The sequence below is a fragment of the Schistosoma mansoni genome, chromosome 2 (assembly GCF_000237925.1).
Source record: "Schistosoma mansoni strain Puerto Rico chromosome 2, complete genome".
Classification (NCBI taxonomy): Eukaryota; Metazoa; Platyhelminthes; class Trematoda; order Strigeidida; family Schistosomatidae; genus Schistosoma; species Schistosoma mansoni.
In genome coordinates, this window is record NC_031496.1 from 13,281,973 (window position 1) to 13,299,754 (window position 17,782).

At 32.1% G+C, this 17,782-nt stretch overlaps 1 protein-coding gene across 1 annotated transcript in view; it reads left to right on the top strand.

Moving 5' to 3' along the window:
• Smp_148250 (hypothetical protein) overlaps nt 1-17,782 on the top strand; it is a gene marked incomplete at both ends in the record, with an annotated part of 98,424 nt that overhangs the window by 11,769 nt on the left and 68,873 nt on the right. Inside the window, 9 exons of the mRNA XM_018795750.1 lie at nt 814-1,164; nt 1,595-1,807; nt 2,883-2,949; nt 8,440-8,477; nt 9,397-9,500; nt 11,443-11,530; nt 13,066-13,154; nt 15,025-15,148; nt 16,595-17,398. Coding sequence (XP_018650031.1) covers nt 814-1,164; nt 1,595-1,807; nt 2,883-2,949; nt 8,440-8,477; nt 9,397-9,500; nt 11,443-11,530; nt 13,066-13,154; nt 15,025-15,148; nt 16,595-17,398 — 1,878 coding nt within the window. The remainder of the gene's footprint in view (nt 1-813; nt 1,165-1,594; nt 1,808-2,882; nt 2,950-8,439; nt 8,478-9,396; nt 9,501-11,442; nt 11,531-13,065; nt 13,155-15,024; nt 15,149-16,594; nt 17,399-17,782) is intronic.

Here is a 17,782-nt window from a genome sequence, read left to right on the forward strand (position 1 = left end):
AAATACGTGGAGCTTAGATAACACTTCTGATAAAGTATGAAAACAAATTTATCGCATTTCAGAGTAATTATATTTAGAGTTTCTTATTTTTAATAGATAATATAAGAAAGACTTTGCTATCAGATTGAATTTTGCATTCAGGTCTGACAAATGAGCTTGAAGGAAAAGTTAGATGTCATCAAGTTATAAGCTTCCTATAACTAGGGATAATGTAAATTTTTCATGTTTTATACTTTAGAACTTTATTCAGCCTAACATAGCTTGATCGAAAACTAGATTATGAAATCCCTAAATCTGTACACTGTCAAGCGTCAAGTTATAAAAAATAGAGCATAAAACTATTTAAAAAAGATTAAAAAACAGTCAAATTGAAACAGTTCCATTTGGTTTTGTTTAAGATTTGAATGTTTTCAATTTAATCAATAAAGAAATAAACTTAACTGATTTTATTGTGAATAATTCAGAAATCGGGTTATCATTGACAATAAGCTATATGTAATGTACTAAATTCCCTAAATGTACGGCTATGTTACAGTTCACAATTCTAGAAAAAAGTTTGTATGAAATTTCATTATGAGTGTTTGTATCTCAAATAGACAATAATAATCTTATACAAGAAAATTAATGTTTATGTTATCAAAACAAGCTTTTACACTCTGTTTTTACAATCATTATTACTAGTAAATTAAAAGCATAACTGTAGTAATACATTCCTTCATTAATAAACCGAAGTAACTTGTTGTTTTTCGTTTTATATGAAAAATGCTAAAGTTGGCCTAACGACGTTTTTTTGTAATTCTCATTTGCTACCAGAGTTCATTACCAGATGTATGGGATATGTCGATTGATTCTCAACCTTACATGATTCAAGCAATAATATCATTAACATTGGAGACAATGCCACGCTGGCGTCAAGTACTACTAGGGGGTGTTGAAAATGGAGATGAAAGTACTAATCGCATAGTAGCTGGTTTAACATGCCCTAGTTCTTCTGCTCCTGGCGGCCCAACAACCACTAATGAAATGGTTATGATTGGATTAAGTGGAGGAAGTTTAATTTCTTCAAATTTATCTGGAAATCTTATGAATAGTACAAATGTAGTTCAAGTAGGTGGAAGTACAACAGGACAAATAAGTTTCAGTGATTTTGGAACAAACCCAATAGTAAGTTTGACAGAGAATTTAGTGATTTCATAGGCTGGTAAATTTACGTTGTAGTGAATGAGAACACGGGGAACAACGAAATGTACTCTAACACAACATTACAGAATCTCTTACTAAAATCTAAGAACCATACAGTTCATTTGCAAATGGCATTCAGTTGTCTCAGACTTCATTGTTCCTTCATTTCCATACCAATCACTTTCTGTTTTCGTTCTCTCCTCCTCGGTCTTCTTGATTTTCTGCTGTCTGGCATTTCACTTTCAATTGATGATACATACTACTTATATCTTTCGACATCAGTAGCAAACACCATAATGTCTATATAGTTATAAATATAGTCCAAGAGTTTTATAATTATGTCAAACTGAGTATTGTAAGTGTTTCGATAGATGTAAGTAAACTGACTAATATGTATGCATGTTTAATCCAGACTGGAACAGCAACTCGTAATCAAACGACTTCTGGTAGTTGTGTTGGTAATAGTGGAATCGCTGGTATTAACGATTTCGCAAATAACACTGGGACAGAAACTGGCGCAATTACATTGCTTGGTCGTTATCGTGATGAAGATCATAGAGTTTTGGCAATATACGGTGCTTTTTTAGTAGGTGAAAAATGTCGACCACGTGAACGAATTAATCTTGTAAGTTTACTTGAAATATTTACATGCACAATCTATAGATTTGAATGTTTTGATAGAAACTTACTTTGTTTTCCTATTACATGTTTATCAATAAATCAACAGCACCAGTTAATTTTTTTCTTTAAATTCTATAATAAACAATTCAATGAACGACAAAATGAAGGTATGCAGTACATATAGGTTAATTGCATTTAAACTGTTAACTTATTTCGGGTCGGTTACACGTCCTTATCTTTTTGGTGTATTTGAATGGACTTATCCGAATCCATAGTATTTCAGTGAAGTAAAAGACTCACATGAAGAGTAGCCTATATGGGGGTATACCTTCTGATCAGTAAAATTTATAGGAAATTGAAGAACTAAGATTTTATACAATCTCTCATTAATAAATTTAAACAAAGCAAGAGCGTTAAACGTAACAAAATAAGAGAAACTCATTTGATTCATATACTCCCTTTAGCTGCTGACTATCCAGAAATAATTGTAATGTTTATTTAAAATCAATGTACATACTTTATATTATACTGATAACTATTAGTAAATTAACAATAAGTGTGGAAGAATAATAAAAGTATTATAGCAGTTAATTAGTTATGTATTAACTAATCTGAAAAGTCTAGAAATTAGTCCTAAAATACGAGGAGACAAGTTGATGGAAAATGAAAATTCATGCCAAAAGTTATGTAAAAACAACTATATAAGCGAATAGAATTATCGATTAGAATGTGTAGCGCTTAAAAAATGGCACGGGAACGAAGAAAATGTGTTTATAATTCTGAGAAAGAGATAAGATCTTCAATTAAAAGTGGGAGACCGTATTATTTTTTGAAGTAAATACGTTCAATCTCAACTTCTTACTATCATTAGCTTCAGCAAAAAACAATGAATTCAGAATTATTTACTATTCGATTATTTTGAAGACTTTATGTTCCCTATAAAGTAGATGACGAAAAATTTCGAGGAATTGGGTTAACTTATCTACATGAACTGGTAACACCACGTTTTTTGGACCTGATAAACGACCAATCTTATTCATGATTCATTAATTTTGTATACGTTTTAACTTATCGTTTAGGAATTACTTACAAGAATTACAGCTGGTATTTTTAACTGGTTTATGGATACCATCTATACAGCAGAAGGTTTGTTTGCGCTATATATATATATATATATATATATATATATATATATATCATTTTGTTTAAATGCTAGTTCACAGTAAATGTTGTCAATTTGTCGTAAAATTTGCACCCTAGTTATTTCGAAACAGTTTTACATATAGACCAACCTGATTATCGAAACAGGTGTCATTTTAATTTTGAGTTCATCATTCAAACGGTTGATATTGTTTCATGTCAAGACAATAGATGTGAAATAATAGTTTTATATCAGGGGATGTTTGAAAGAAAGTTAGGAGCGGCCAAACCAAAACATGGCATCAGTGCTTGAAGTCACTAACCTCTAGTCTGAGCCAGGTTGTTAGATGCAGACTACTTGGTTGGGGTCCGCGTGACTATCGTGACCAATCGTTGGAGACTCTGTGTGACATGGCTCAGAAACGATCACAATGACGTAGGTGTATACACTCCCTGTTTTCCCTTAAACTGTGAGATAAAAATTGCTTCATACCTTTCTTTCTTCCTGTACTATATCCTTATATACAATCTTTTATATATTACCATCATTAAATTAACTACTTCTATGAATTCGGTGTTCATCTTGTTGTGCTAATGAGGTACGGCAACTTGAACCTATGGATATATGTACCTGGTCCTACGTTGTAGCTGACTGACTTACATCAGCCCCTTTGTTGTCGAAATAATAATGTTTCACTCAAAATTGACGTAGTTTTGTTTTCGATAATCTTAAAAGTGATTGGTTAATAACAATCTGGAAATTGTTAGCCTGTCATTTGTTGCGATTCCAATAATTATGGAAATTAGACAAGTAACCATAGCTACTTGCTAGTTCTTTTATATCCACAAGTACCTACTAATATCAGTTGATGCACTCTCTTGTTCCCTTCACTTACATTCTTAAATGAATTGATACAATGACAGTATTTCAATAATTCTGAGATACTAGGAAAATCGCACAGGTTAGGTGATATTAATTGACTGCAATTATCATCTATGTAACGTAAACATTTTTATACTGTTCATGAAAATTTCAGTGTTTGTAATCAATCTTCACATCATAAAATTAAAAAAAAGTATTTTACAGAAACTCATTCATCTGAACTCAGAGATGCTCGTTTCTCTCTCTTTCTTTAAAGTGGTAAATTATTTTATAAGTGATTCTCTTGGATGAGAATTCTGTTCGTGGTCAATAAAATGATGTTAAGACATAACAATTAAAGGACATCTTGCGTAGCAGACGTGACTTATTAAAGTGCCTATATCACACACCTGTACATTAACTATTCAGTAAATAACTTATTGTCAGATCTTTATAAACGTGATTATAATTGACGTCTTCTGACTGGCCTACGATACTTGTGTGCTAAGAAAATGATTTATTTCCTATAGTTCAGTTCTTGAGTGGTGTTAGAGGTATGAGGGTAGTTATCACTTCCCGGTTGCTCACACCGTGGAAGTGTTCTTCTAGAGGTATCTATAGTTACTCATTGGGTAAATAATTGTTATTATTATTTTGTAAATATTTTGATTTCTTCGATGGTATAATAAAGAATAACTAATGTAATTCCAAACTTGATAGGATTTTATAATTAAATATTAATTTATGTAAACTAGATAACTTGTGCTTTAGTCAGTATTAGTAATGAACAGTTATTAAGTTTGTAAAAGAGATCAGTTGGAGAAAGCACATGAAATGATGAATAAATTGTTGCTTAATTAACAAAGATAATTATTAGGTTCATGACGGACATTAACTATTTTTAGTCAACTGAAAAAAGTATTTGTGCATATATTTTTCACACATAAATATTAATTTGTATGACGTTTCAAACATAAACATGTTCATTTCGCTTATAACACATCATACCCCGATGAACATTTTAAAAAAGAAAAAAATATGCAATTAGTGTAAAATATAAATCGTATGTACTATATTATAACATTTTGAATTGTATCATCTGGAACTGATGTACAACAACACTGTGTTACTTCATTTTTTGTTTAGTTATTTAATCAAACTACTAACTGTGAATTAAGTAGCTAAAAAACGTTACCAACAATAAATTCCCTATACTTTTTAATTGTTTTATAATTTATCTCATGCACTTTTATTAAAGCAAATCATTTCATTAGTTATTACAAAAATAAACAAATAAACTTGATTATTTATTGATTTTAGCAAGTATCACATTCGATGGTCGGGGAAATTTGAGACGACGATGTAAATACATTCATGTATATTTTTATAATGTTTATTTATAAAACATACTGCTGCCCTAATATTGCTTATTCACATAAAATATATTTACATATATCTATGCACAGCCATATATTACCTTGTTCATTATACTGATTCTATGATTAATTTTGCTTAGTTCTATGTAACTTATCACAACAGCACTGCTTTTAATGTTAATCCGAACGCACCAGTTATGCATTAAATTTACTCTTTCCCACGTTTGCTTTAAATGTATACGTATTAACTATTGTTTATGAATGCATGATCAAATTAATATGCCTAAATGATCCTAATAAGAAGCTTAACGCTTAACAATCGAATGCTTTGATCAATGGAGCGCCATTTCAATACTTATTACAATCTTCATTTAGATAGTGTATTAAGAATACGAAATATTTCGGAACTTTGTAATTTATTTTTTTTAATACATGCCAAACAATTTCGGTGAACACAGAGTTGCCAAAGCATGCTTGTGAACACAAAATCGTCAGCTGAGGTATATTTTGGATATTAGAAAACAACATAGAACACACCCAGTTTAAGTATAAAACTAAATCAGCATTATTAGGGCAAGTTTGATATAGCTACAACTAACCCGTTTCAACTGTACTATGTTGTAGGATTAATCTCAACATATCTTTTGTAGTGTTTCATGAAATTAGTCCAGGGTGACTGCTTAGACTGATTGAAAACTTAGTCATTGAAAAATTCAGAAAACTTGTTGTGTTCCTGATTGTGGTTAGGATGAAAGGTTTACGGTTACAAATTAAAGGGTTTGAGTCAAGTATTACTATTCAAGGTATAAGGTTAGAATTTAAGGATATAGTTGATTTATGTGTTATTGATAAATTATTTAGAAAGAACTGAGATTTTGATGCACTTAACTGTCATCCTTACTCCTAGATAGCATGAAGTCATTTTTTATTATTATTTCAAATGCTCTGAGCAATAAACAAATATGTTTCTGCAGCTCATTTATAAAGTGATGTAAGATATAAGTCAAGCATTAATAAATTCAATGTAGAAACCCAAAAGTTGTCTTTTTTCCTATTCTAATTAACTAATCCCTTTACTTTGAAAGTGGTATATTTTTTCTTAGTGTTATTATATTTCAAATTCTTTTCAGTTTCACATCAATTATGGTAGATTTCATCTCATTTCACCATCTAAATTTATCTCAATGGAATTTAATTGTTTGAGAGTTGTTTGTGATGTTCAATGAATTATTTCATCAATAAAACAACTTTTAATTTAATAAGCTAAATTTTCAAGCATAGTTGTTTAGCGCTTAGCTAGTAGTTTAGCACTTATCATGTAGAGATTAAATGGAAATGGAAAATGGACTGGTGATTTACGTTCTCGATATTAAACTTACTAGAAGAGGAGGTCTGTTTACAGCAAAGTTAAATGAACATGCCATGTAAATAGTTTCTATGGATCTTTTACATTTTGATTAAAGGGAAATTTAATTGTATTTCTTGCTGAATGAAATCGTTGAGACACGTTGTGTGAGAGGCTTATGGATTGAAAATACTCATCAACCGAAACTTATATGGAGATGTATCAAGCCAAAATCTCACAAAAAAGCATTAACCTCTCTGCCATATAAGACACTGAATGAAAGTTAAATTCATAAGTAGACTAACTACACACATTTTAAAGAAAATTTCAAACCTACTTAGAAAGACTTTCTGTGATAAGTGTTAAGATTTGTGTTTTGAGGCCGAGATGGGTTTACTATAACCTGAAACACAAGTTCTAGATTTGACAACCTTGATTGTACTTGTTAGTTTATTCATCTGTGTCATCGATTATTAAAGCCATCCATAATCTACGAAAAGTCAAGGATGGTTTAAAAGAGATGGCGATGAATACCCAAAGTTCTAAGAATAGAACACATGGACAACATTGGTCATCCATTTACAGCGGACTTATAACTGTAGTCTACAAAGTAAAAAGATACTTGCATTACGTATATCGATAAGACTATTGTCATATAAATATTTAATCTCAAATTGCATACCAAAAGGAATTTCATTGATTTTCTCTCCCAACATCTACATCTCACTAGGTCTACTAATTCCGACACATTTCATTGTCATATTTATTTAATAATATTAGGTTATTCGTTTCTAAATACCCGTTCTTACCTTGACTTATTTTCTGACATATTTGATTAGTCATAAGTAGTTTTCGGTCATTCAGTATCGAAACAATTCATAGTACCTTTGTTCCCGTATTACTTATTGTATTTCAGTTAGCTATTCTGATAAGGTGAAGATTTGTACTGCTTCAATAAGGTAATTACTTTTCGACTCAAATGAATATAACAATAATATTAATAAGAGTAATAGTGTTGTTATTGTTAATGATAAATATAATATAAACATTCTAAACTTTAAAATTAATTGAGATAAACATAATAACTTGAGTGTTTTTGCTTCATAACATGCAGACTAAATTATTGCTTAAAAATATATCTAGAACATTCCCCTTCCTGTTTATCTATGACTGTATTGATACGTTATATAACCTTATTCTCGTTATTCACTAAGATTAATATAACGTTTTTTTGCATGCGTATTTTCTATTTATTGCAAGAAATTATTCATTTTGTATTATACGATGAAGAATCACTGCACGTTTCAGTTTAATGAAATGTTTGAATTTAATTATTTGAATTAGTCAAACAGTCACAAGTATAGATCGAAACAAATTCTGTGTTTTCATTGAACTTATTTTAAATGTACTTGTGATAAAGGTATTTGCTAATAGTGTAGTGAACAAGAACATGAGTGGGGACAATCGAATGCATATAGGCACAACATTACAGAATATCTCATTAAAATATGAGAACCATATAGTGAACAGTTAATTTGCAAAATAACAATCAATTGTCTCAATTTGACTGTTTCTTCTCCAAATATCTGTTCATAGTCTCCGATTATAATTGCTCATGCATTTTCGTACCAACGGCTTATCGTTCCCGTTCTCTCCTTATCGATCTTCTACTGAAATACATTCAATGCCCGACCATCACTATATATTACTTGTGTGGATATCAGTAACCCACACCACAATAGTTAAGTATATTATAGTTGAAATAGATTCTGGCTTAAACAATTTATTAATGATAAAGTATCTTTTAAAGTAAGAAAGTAATCTAAATGAATTTTTCAGTATAGGAAATGCAATTTCTGCGTAATAATTTTTAATTCTGTAACATTGACTGTATAGATTTTCTGTCTTTTCAGATGAGTTGGGTGACTTGTTGGAACGGATTAAAAGTGAAGTAAGTGATGCAGTATATTATGTTTTAATTTTTTGAACTTCCACATTATATTTCGAGTCCCATAGTGAATGTCAACACCGGTGTGCAAATCCATTCAACTGAAGAGTTCTAAATGGGATGAAATGCGTATCCTGATTTTCAATTTTATCTATACTTCATCTATTTCAGATTATATTTCATAGAAAACGTACACTAATCTGTAGATATTTAGTATAATTGTCAATTATTATTGATTATTCCTATATTTGTCATTTTTTATTGCATGAAAACGGATATTTTTAAGGTATCACTTTCATATCTCATCCATCTTGAAATTTATTCTTATATGCATATAATCTATCGAACGTTGTGTTTATGCTTTATAACTAACTCCCAATACTTATAACTTACATATAATTAGGAAGAGATTTTCCATGTTCGTGTAATACTGAATGGATTTACTGAGTAAACATATCTGTACATAAACTATTTCGTTTGACTAGTCTCGTAAACTGTACTTGTATTTTACTCTAATTCGTTTTTCTGTCTTAGTCATTTTACACGGTGTATCAACGGTTATTCAATACATCCAGTGTTACCATGTCTTACCATATCTTTCGTCAAACAAGCAGCATATATTATATTAAAACGAATATACATGTTAATGAACTGATCCAAGATACAATTCTTTATAGTTTTGATTATCAGCCACTATATAAACAATTGTGTCAAACAGTGTTCCGCACGTATTCTGTCCTAATAACTAATACTGTTTCACCTATGTCAACACCGTAATTCTGTTTTTGTCCTAACACACTACTCTAGAGATAACATACATGTAAGCCAACACTGTCATTTTCATAACGCTTGTCTGATTTATTGTAATTTTTTAATTATCACCACTTTTAATCATATTTTTTGGTCACTATTTTCGTTGAAGTACATTCTGAAATGGATCCAAGAAGTTCATCGTCTTCATCCGGAAGCGATCTACGCAGTATTACTTCCTCATCCCTTAAATTATGCCCGGGTTGGAAGCTGCTGGTAAGTGAATCTAGATCAATTATTGATTATTGTTACTACTGTAATAAGTTGTTTGAAGTGAAACGTGTAAATGAAAGTAAAAAGTGATCCTTTATCAAGATTAGTGAGTTATTAGAAAGTTTCAAGGCAAGGTGTGTCTACATCTATACGTGCTCGAAAACACTTATATTCGTTTCTATAAAGCTTCAGAAAGTATGTCAAATAAGGATTAAATAGATGATATCTCATTCACTAATTTTAACAGATTTTGTCATAGCATTCACAATTCATATCTGTATAACTGCCCGACAACAAAACATGGTCGTGCAATATCGTCGATTGGTTGAAGTTAGACAATAATACTGTTGGATTCCGGCTCAATGGTCTAAAGATTAAGCGTTCACGCGCAAGACTGAAGGTTCTGGGTCCAAATTCCGCGTTTGCGATCGTGGTTGCGCGCTGCCGAAGAGGCCCACACTAGGACGAAACGGGTGTCCAGTGCTTTCAGGTTTTCAATGATGGTCTAACTTTGATCGATTAGTGAACCCGATCAAATCTCACCAATCTTCACAACCCTATACTGATATATATTTTTTGTTAATATGCCAATAATCGTGACTATATCTTCATATTCATTTCTATGTAAGTGTATTCGTCTATGACTATTTGTCTACACTTTTCGTATCTATTCCAATACTGTATCATGATATACAAAACTAAGCAATTTAGCTCGAGCCATTTTGTCGGCTAACACATAGATGAATGAAATGCAATTTTCCAGCCATACTTCGTATTTGACTTTTAAATGCTACCATTGCTCAAATGCATTAGCCAAAGTAACATATACAAGTTAAATATGCGATATATGTCTTTATCAATTGAGGTCAGGGCAGAGGCTCGAAGGGGGAGGCGTTTTGTAGTGTAGTGCCGTGCTTCAATAATAGTTCACTTCGATAACCGTTATTATACCAATCTTAACGGTGTATAAAATCAGAAGGCAAAAGGAAGCGGCAACTACATTTTTATTGATGAATGATGCAGACCAGAAAGCTGTGAGCACATGAGCAAGTGTAAGCGAGCGAAGCAAAGATGATGCATAGTGGAGATGGATGGGAAGCCAACTCGAGAGCAAAGCGAAAGGTAACGCGTATTGGAGATGGCGGGGAAGCCAACTCGTTTTAAGCGAGCGTCAATTAATATTTATAGCCAGATAAAAATGAATGACAGACATATGATAAATAGGATACGAAGTGTGCATACACGCTCATATAAAAAGTAGTCAAGATTAATAAGCGAATAATTAACAAGATCAAAATATGACTCATAATGGATAGGTGAATTAGCTTGGCCAGAAGCTAGAATAAAGTATATGGGCTTAACATAACAACCGATACTACAGTAGAATGGCCAGCCCTCTGACGATATAGCTTTCCGAATTTGACCCTATGTTAGGTCCACATTAAGTTGCGGTTTGTCACTAAGAGAAAAGTAAAAACTGTGGTTTACATCTAGAACTCCGGTCGATGCACTGTTTGGGATGACTATCACTCAATTTTCAATTTTTATTGACGTTAACCATTTCTCTTTCTAATCTATGTCCGTTTGAAGTTTACCTTCAAAATTGATTGAATCTCTATAAACCAACTGTCCAAAAAATTAACTCTTTCTTGAAAAGTAATTTCTAATGCTTTCTTATAGTTACTCGGAATCTAATCATTCACTAAAATCCACACTCTGTTTTCTCGCTAAAATTGAATAAAATTACAAAGCACTTGACAAAACATCAGACGCTACAAAATCAACGTTATTTAGACGAAATGATATAAATTAACCAAATTCATTGAAGATTCACTATTTCCTTACTATTTTCCATTTGAAGTAGCCTCTTTAGAAATCTTAATTTTCATTTAAGAACTTAAAAATATTTTCATAATTATTAATTATATATATCTGTATCTATCAGGGATGCAATCAGTGATCATTTGTCAAGAGTGAAACATGGTCTCAGCCGTATTGGTAGTTTAATACCATATGATATTATTACGTTTGAGGTTAGTTTAACTGATACGAGTACATTTAGCCTAGATATATGTAGTTAACTGTTATTATTGATATGTTCAAAGTCATACTGTTTTTTTTTTACGAAACTTGAATATAAAACTTAAATGTACACAATCATAGTATCAAAATTTTAATTTATCACTTAACTAAAGGAATCTTTAATTTGGTTTCCCTTTTATTCAATTACTAAAATATTCATTCTAGATGAATAGGTGAACAAACATTGATGTTCATCCCTATAAATATAACTCTGAAACGTTGTAATGGTTGTCTAATGGGAGGAATATCTCCTACCAGGGGGTCCGCTAATCAACTTAGAATACGCAGATGACATAGGCGTGTTTGGTGAAGACGCTGACAAAATGCAGAGTCTTCTGTTAGAACTGAGTAATAATGCCAGGATGTTTGGGATGCGTTTCTCTCCATCCAAATGTAAATTGTTACTCCAGGACTAGCCTGCGTTAACACCTGAACTAAGGATAGGGAGTGAAGTAGTCGAACGCGTCGACAACTTCACTTATCTTGGAAGTCTGACCAGCCCTAATGAGTTAGTGCCTGACGAAATCTCAGCACGGATTCAAAAAGCTCGTTTGGCTTTTGCCAACTTACGTCACCTATGAAGAAGACGAGATATCCGTCTACCAATTAAGGGACGAGTATACTGCGCAGCAGTTCGTTCTGTTCTACTTTACGGCTGCGAAACATGGCCATTAAGAGTAGAAGATACTCGTAGGTTACTAGTATTTGACCACAGATGTCTTAGAAATATTGCTCGCATCTGCTGGGATAACCGGGTAAGTAATAGTGAGGTTCGACACAGGGTATTAGGGAATGATGGTAAATCAGTTGATGAGGTCATGAATCTTCATCGACTGAGATTGTGGGGCCACGTGTTACGTATGCCTGAACACTGATTACCACGACGCGCTATGCTGACTAGTGTAGGGGATGGTTGGAAGAAAGTTAGGGGCGGCCAAACCAAAACATGGCATCAGTCCATAAAGTCGTTAACTTATGATCTGAGCCATGTTGGTAGATGCAGACTACCTGGTTGGGGTCCGCTTGACTATCGTAACCAATGGTTGGAAACTCTAGGTGACATGGCTCAGAACCGATCACAATGGCGTAGGTGTATACACTCTTTGTCTTCCCTTAAACCTTAAGATCGAAATCGCTTCATAAAGTTCTTCCTTCCTATACTATATCCTTATATACAACCTATCTTTTATATACTACCACCACTAAATTAACTATTACTATGAATCCGGTGTTCATCTTGTTGTGCTAATGAGGTATAGCAACTTGGACCGATGCATAAATGTTCCTGGTCCTACGTTGTAGCTGACTGACTGACTGAATAAGCACTATTCATTTATATGAGAAAATTTCCTTACTTTTTACCTTGAAGTCCACGTTTTGTAAATTTGAATCAAGATAATGTGAGACATCGAATTTCGAGTCACCTAAATATTCATTTCGTTTCGTATGCTTCCGTTATACATTAAATTTTTAATTTTTTTAACAGACTTGGGATTTTGTAATGCCATATTGGTTAGAATCAATCCGAACTGAAGTTTCAAGATCTGATTATCCAGAATTAGAAATTCTTTTGAAGTAAGTTCATTAGTTGATAACTTTATTCAGAGAAGTATCTAAAACTTATTTTGCACGTTAATTTCTTCCAGCTATAGAAGATATATATGTTTAAACCAGTTTTTCTAAACAAAAGTAACTTTCTAAAAGATATATATATATATACTACATGATTTATGATTTGTAATTACATTCTTATTTCTATCATCCTATGTTAACCATATTTATTCTAACTTACAATCTCACAATTTCATTTAACGCATAAACCTATTCAAGTCAGCACCTCATACTAATCATTTCAACACTAACGATTTTATATTATTTTACAATCCTAAATTCACATGCTGTAACTTCGCCTTGAACCTGATCACTTTTGGATCATTAATGTGGATATATAATTGTAGAAAGTCAAGAGAAAGGAATATTGAAAACCACATCCTTCGTTCATATGTCTCGGATGGGACTTTTTAGCGATTAAAAGATACATATTGAGTGACCGATAAGAAATAACTGATTTTCTTTTGTATGTTAGATTCAGTCTAAACATACTTGTTTCGATTTTCATAGAAATATGGAAACATTTGAGTTCCATTGCAACTTAGTAACAAATAATCAGAAAAATATCTTGAAGAGAAAAAATCGTTATTTTTATTAACATTCAAATAATCGAATATGAAGATAAACTTGCATGATTATGACTTTTGTAAGTTCACAAAAATAGCTTCAATTGATGACTTATGGACAGTTTCCCCTAGAGCCCCTCTGGAGTTACTGCCGGTACCAAGTTCGGATAAAGGAGAAAGGTTGGGCATGGGGTTAGTGACCCCATCTTGTAGAAAACTAACTCGCTAAAAATAAAACTCTGAAACAGTTTCGCATTATAGAATGTTGTGCCCTAAATCTGATTCCTTTTTGATCGTATGAATGATTTTTTGTTGTCAAAATATACGTACTGTCTATCCTCGTATGTAATAAATGACTTCATCCGCGTTGGTGAATAACGGAGTTGAATAAGTCAAATGCGAGGATGGATTTAGAATACATATAACTTCCACACTCATTGGTCTGGTCAGGGAACCAGAGCGATGAAGCAAATAGATGAGAGCGGAACGTAAATGACACGCGCGCATTGGAGATGGCGGGGAAGCCAACTCATTTTAAGCAAGCGTTAATCAACATTTATAGTCAGACAAAAATGAATGACAGACATATGATGAATAAGATTCGAAGTGTGCATACACATGCGCTCATATAAAAAAGTAGTCAAGATTAATAAGCGAATAATTAACAAGATCAAAATATGACTCATAATGGATAGGCGAATTGGCTTGGCCAGAAGCTAGAATAAAGTGTATGGGCTTAACATACAAACTGATATTACAAGAGAATATAGTCGATTATCAGAAATGACTTCATTTGTTTACTAGTATTGCATACAATTAGACATTAGTTTCCCCGCGTTCAAACTTCCATGAATCAGGTTAATCTATCATACAGATTATTTTTTTATTGAACCATCTACACAAACCACTCAACGCTCTTCCCCTTGTAACTTGAGACTGCTTAAAAATCTTGGTAACTACTTGTGCATGCGGTGGAAGTGTTTTTTGTTTCGAACTGAAATCTCTTGCAGGATTACTGAAAACCAAAACGAACTAGGTACCTAATTCGTCGTAGTTTGATACTCCTCAGAACCTGTTCTGTTACTCAATGACTAACTACATGCTTACGCCGACCAGGATTCTCCAACCAAATTTGTCCTAAGCAGTCCTTCCCAATTGTTTTCAATTGTTATTCACTTTCTTTGATGTCTGCTTCCAAGTCCCGACTCAATGTATTATTTAAATAAATTTTCTAAAATTAAATACTTTTATTTTTTTTATCGGAACAGAAAGATTTTTGATGCGACTGCTGGACCATTTCCTTTTTTACCACAGAAAGTTTATCATTTTGCCAGTGAACGTTTTATCAATACTCCAGTTAGCGTGCAAGATCAAGCTTTAAGTTGGTTAGAGGTAATTTTAACCATACATTATTTCTAATTTTCATATAAAAGTATGCGACATTTCTCAACCTAGATTGTTATCACTTCTATGTTTGAGTTATTTTACCAAAGCCGCCGTTGATGTCGTAAATAAATAGTTTTGATGAATACCAAGACTAATTTCTTAACAAAGTAGATAATTTTGGATGACAGCTAATAAGCATATAGATGTTAGAACATCAGTTATAAATGTAATATTATTAGTCATAATTGGTAAAAATAAATTTGACCAAATGATATGAGAAGTAGGAACTTACTCCCTACGTTAAGAGTTTTTAACAAGCTACGAAATTCTACTCGAAATGATCTGAAAGCAAACGGTGTTTACACATAACTTCTTAACTTAAAGCCTAAGCTTGACTAGTATTTTCCTTACAACTGTTCTCAACACTGATTCCGAAATCATGATACCAACAGATTCATCAAAATTTCCATAAGAAACGTAAACTTCTGATTGTTCTGCATACTCGTTTACATACATTAGAACTTCTAAATAACGTTTTAAGTAACCTAATAGTCATTTACTTGATGTATAAATATTATTGCTAGTCATTCTGCATAAGAAACTGAATAAAAGTACTGTTTAATTTATTTTGAATAATATAAACAGCACACATTATTTCATTCATCCTAATCCCTTATTTTAAACATATATCATTGTTCTTTGATCGCTTTGACTGGTACCTTGCCATATCTGATAACCATTATATCAAATAAATTGAATAGTTAAGTCCACAACAAGAAAATTCACATGAATTTTTTTAAAAAGATTACAATCTGACTTCTTAATTTCCTGTATATATTTGTTCTGAAAATATTAATCTGCAATCCCAATAAACTGTTCTCTTTAAAATTAATGTTTATGAGATTCATATGACCTTCCTTAAATAACAAAAGAAATACAATACAATCAACGGAATCATACGATTATTTTATTTCATTAACGACTAATGACTTCATTACGTTTTTGTAGTAAATTCTTTGTTGGGAAAAAATAAATAAAAGAATAAAGGCTTTAGTGCTTTACTTTTACCAAATGTTGGTCGTGTAAAGTATTATGTAATATATCAAAATATGCATAAACCTTTAAAGAATTTACTACATCTCTAAACTCTCAGATTCATGAACAAAATAGGCTTTCGTAGTGGTTTTCTACTAAAATAACGGAATACTAACTCTATTCATGATAATTTCGTTGAATTCAGCCTACTGAGATAGCATACGATGATTCTTTCCACTTTTGTAGATTCGTTTAATACTTAACTATAGTTTTCTATCAGTGATGATACCCACCTCACTTCTGACGTGTTTAATATTTAATAACTGTGACTTCTCATTAAAACTTTGAGAGTGAGACAGGTATGACTGATTCTCAAAAGTAATCTTTGTGTTCTTTATTATATGTTTCAATTTTCAGATTTTAACCATTGTTGAGGTCCCGATCCCTATGAAAGAACTACTTACAATGTTTGCAGCTGGTGTAGCATCACTGTTTTTAGAACTGTTGTTGCCTACAAATGATGAGTCAGATAATGACTACTTGACAGATCAAGATGAATATGATGACTCATTAGGTCAGAACACTGCTAGCGAGGCTGATTGGCTAAATGAAAACGGAATTTTGTCAGAAAATGTTGTTCCTGAAGATCGTTTACGGGATGAAGAGAGTGATATTTTCCTAGAAGATTCAAGAGTAGATGAAGATGACGAAAATGTAGATAGAAACCCTGCACCGATTGATAACCAATTTTTATCAGATGAGAATGAGTATATGGTGGAAGGCGGAGAAGATGATGATACAACATTGGACGAAACAAAAAGTCTTTTATCCTACAGTGCAGATGATAAAAACACTTCTAAACCATTTACATCCAATACTTCACGTAAAGCAAATAAACAATATCCAACAAAACAAATTACAATGACTGAATCTTATATTCATCCAAATGATTCATTCTCGGTAACCCATGATTCTAATTTAAAAAATCAAAATCTTTTATTGTCCAATGTGAAAACTGATGAAAGCTTCCAAAATAAATCAATAAATCAACAAAACAGTACGGATGAAAATGATGCACAACAACTAACTCAGGAACCTGAAAATAAAGATACACGTGAATTAACAACTGATCAAGAGATTAAGAAAAAAAATTCGTCTCAAATTAATCAATACAGAATCACTGCTTGTTTAACACATATGCTAGATATTGCATATCGACAGGTATTTATCATCTTTACTTCTTCTTTTTGATAAATCTTGACGCTTGGCAAAAAGTATGAAATATTTGGGGTTTTTACATAAAATAAAATCGTCATAGGTCATCCTTATTGATTTTAAGAGTTCTTTGACAATTTATTTTGGAAGTGTATTTCTATTTTCATTATTCAGTGGTGATACTTCTTAAAATTTCTGTACACTGTTTGTAACCTCGACTGCTTGAAAACTTAGGATAAATGGTTATCACCGAATAAAAGTCTCGTTCAAAAGACTTACCGAACAAACTAAAAATAGAACAAACCAAATAACCACCAGGTAGGCAAAGATGGATAGTGGCTAGCAGTGGAATCCAGGACACGCGTTTCGTCCTATTTGGGACTCGTCGGC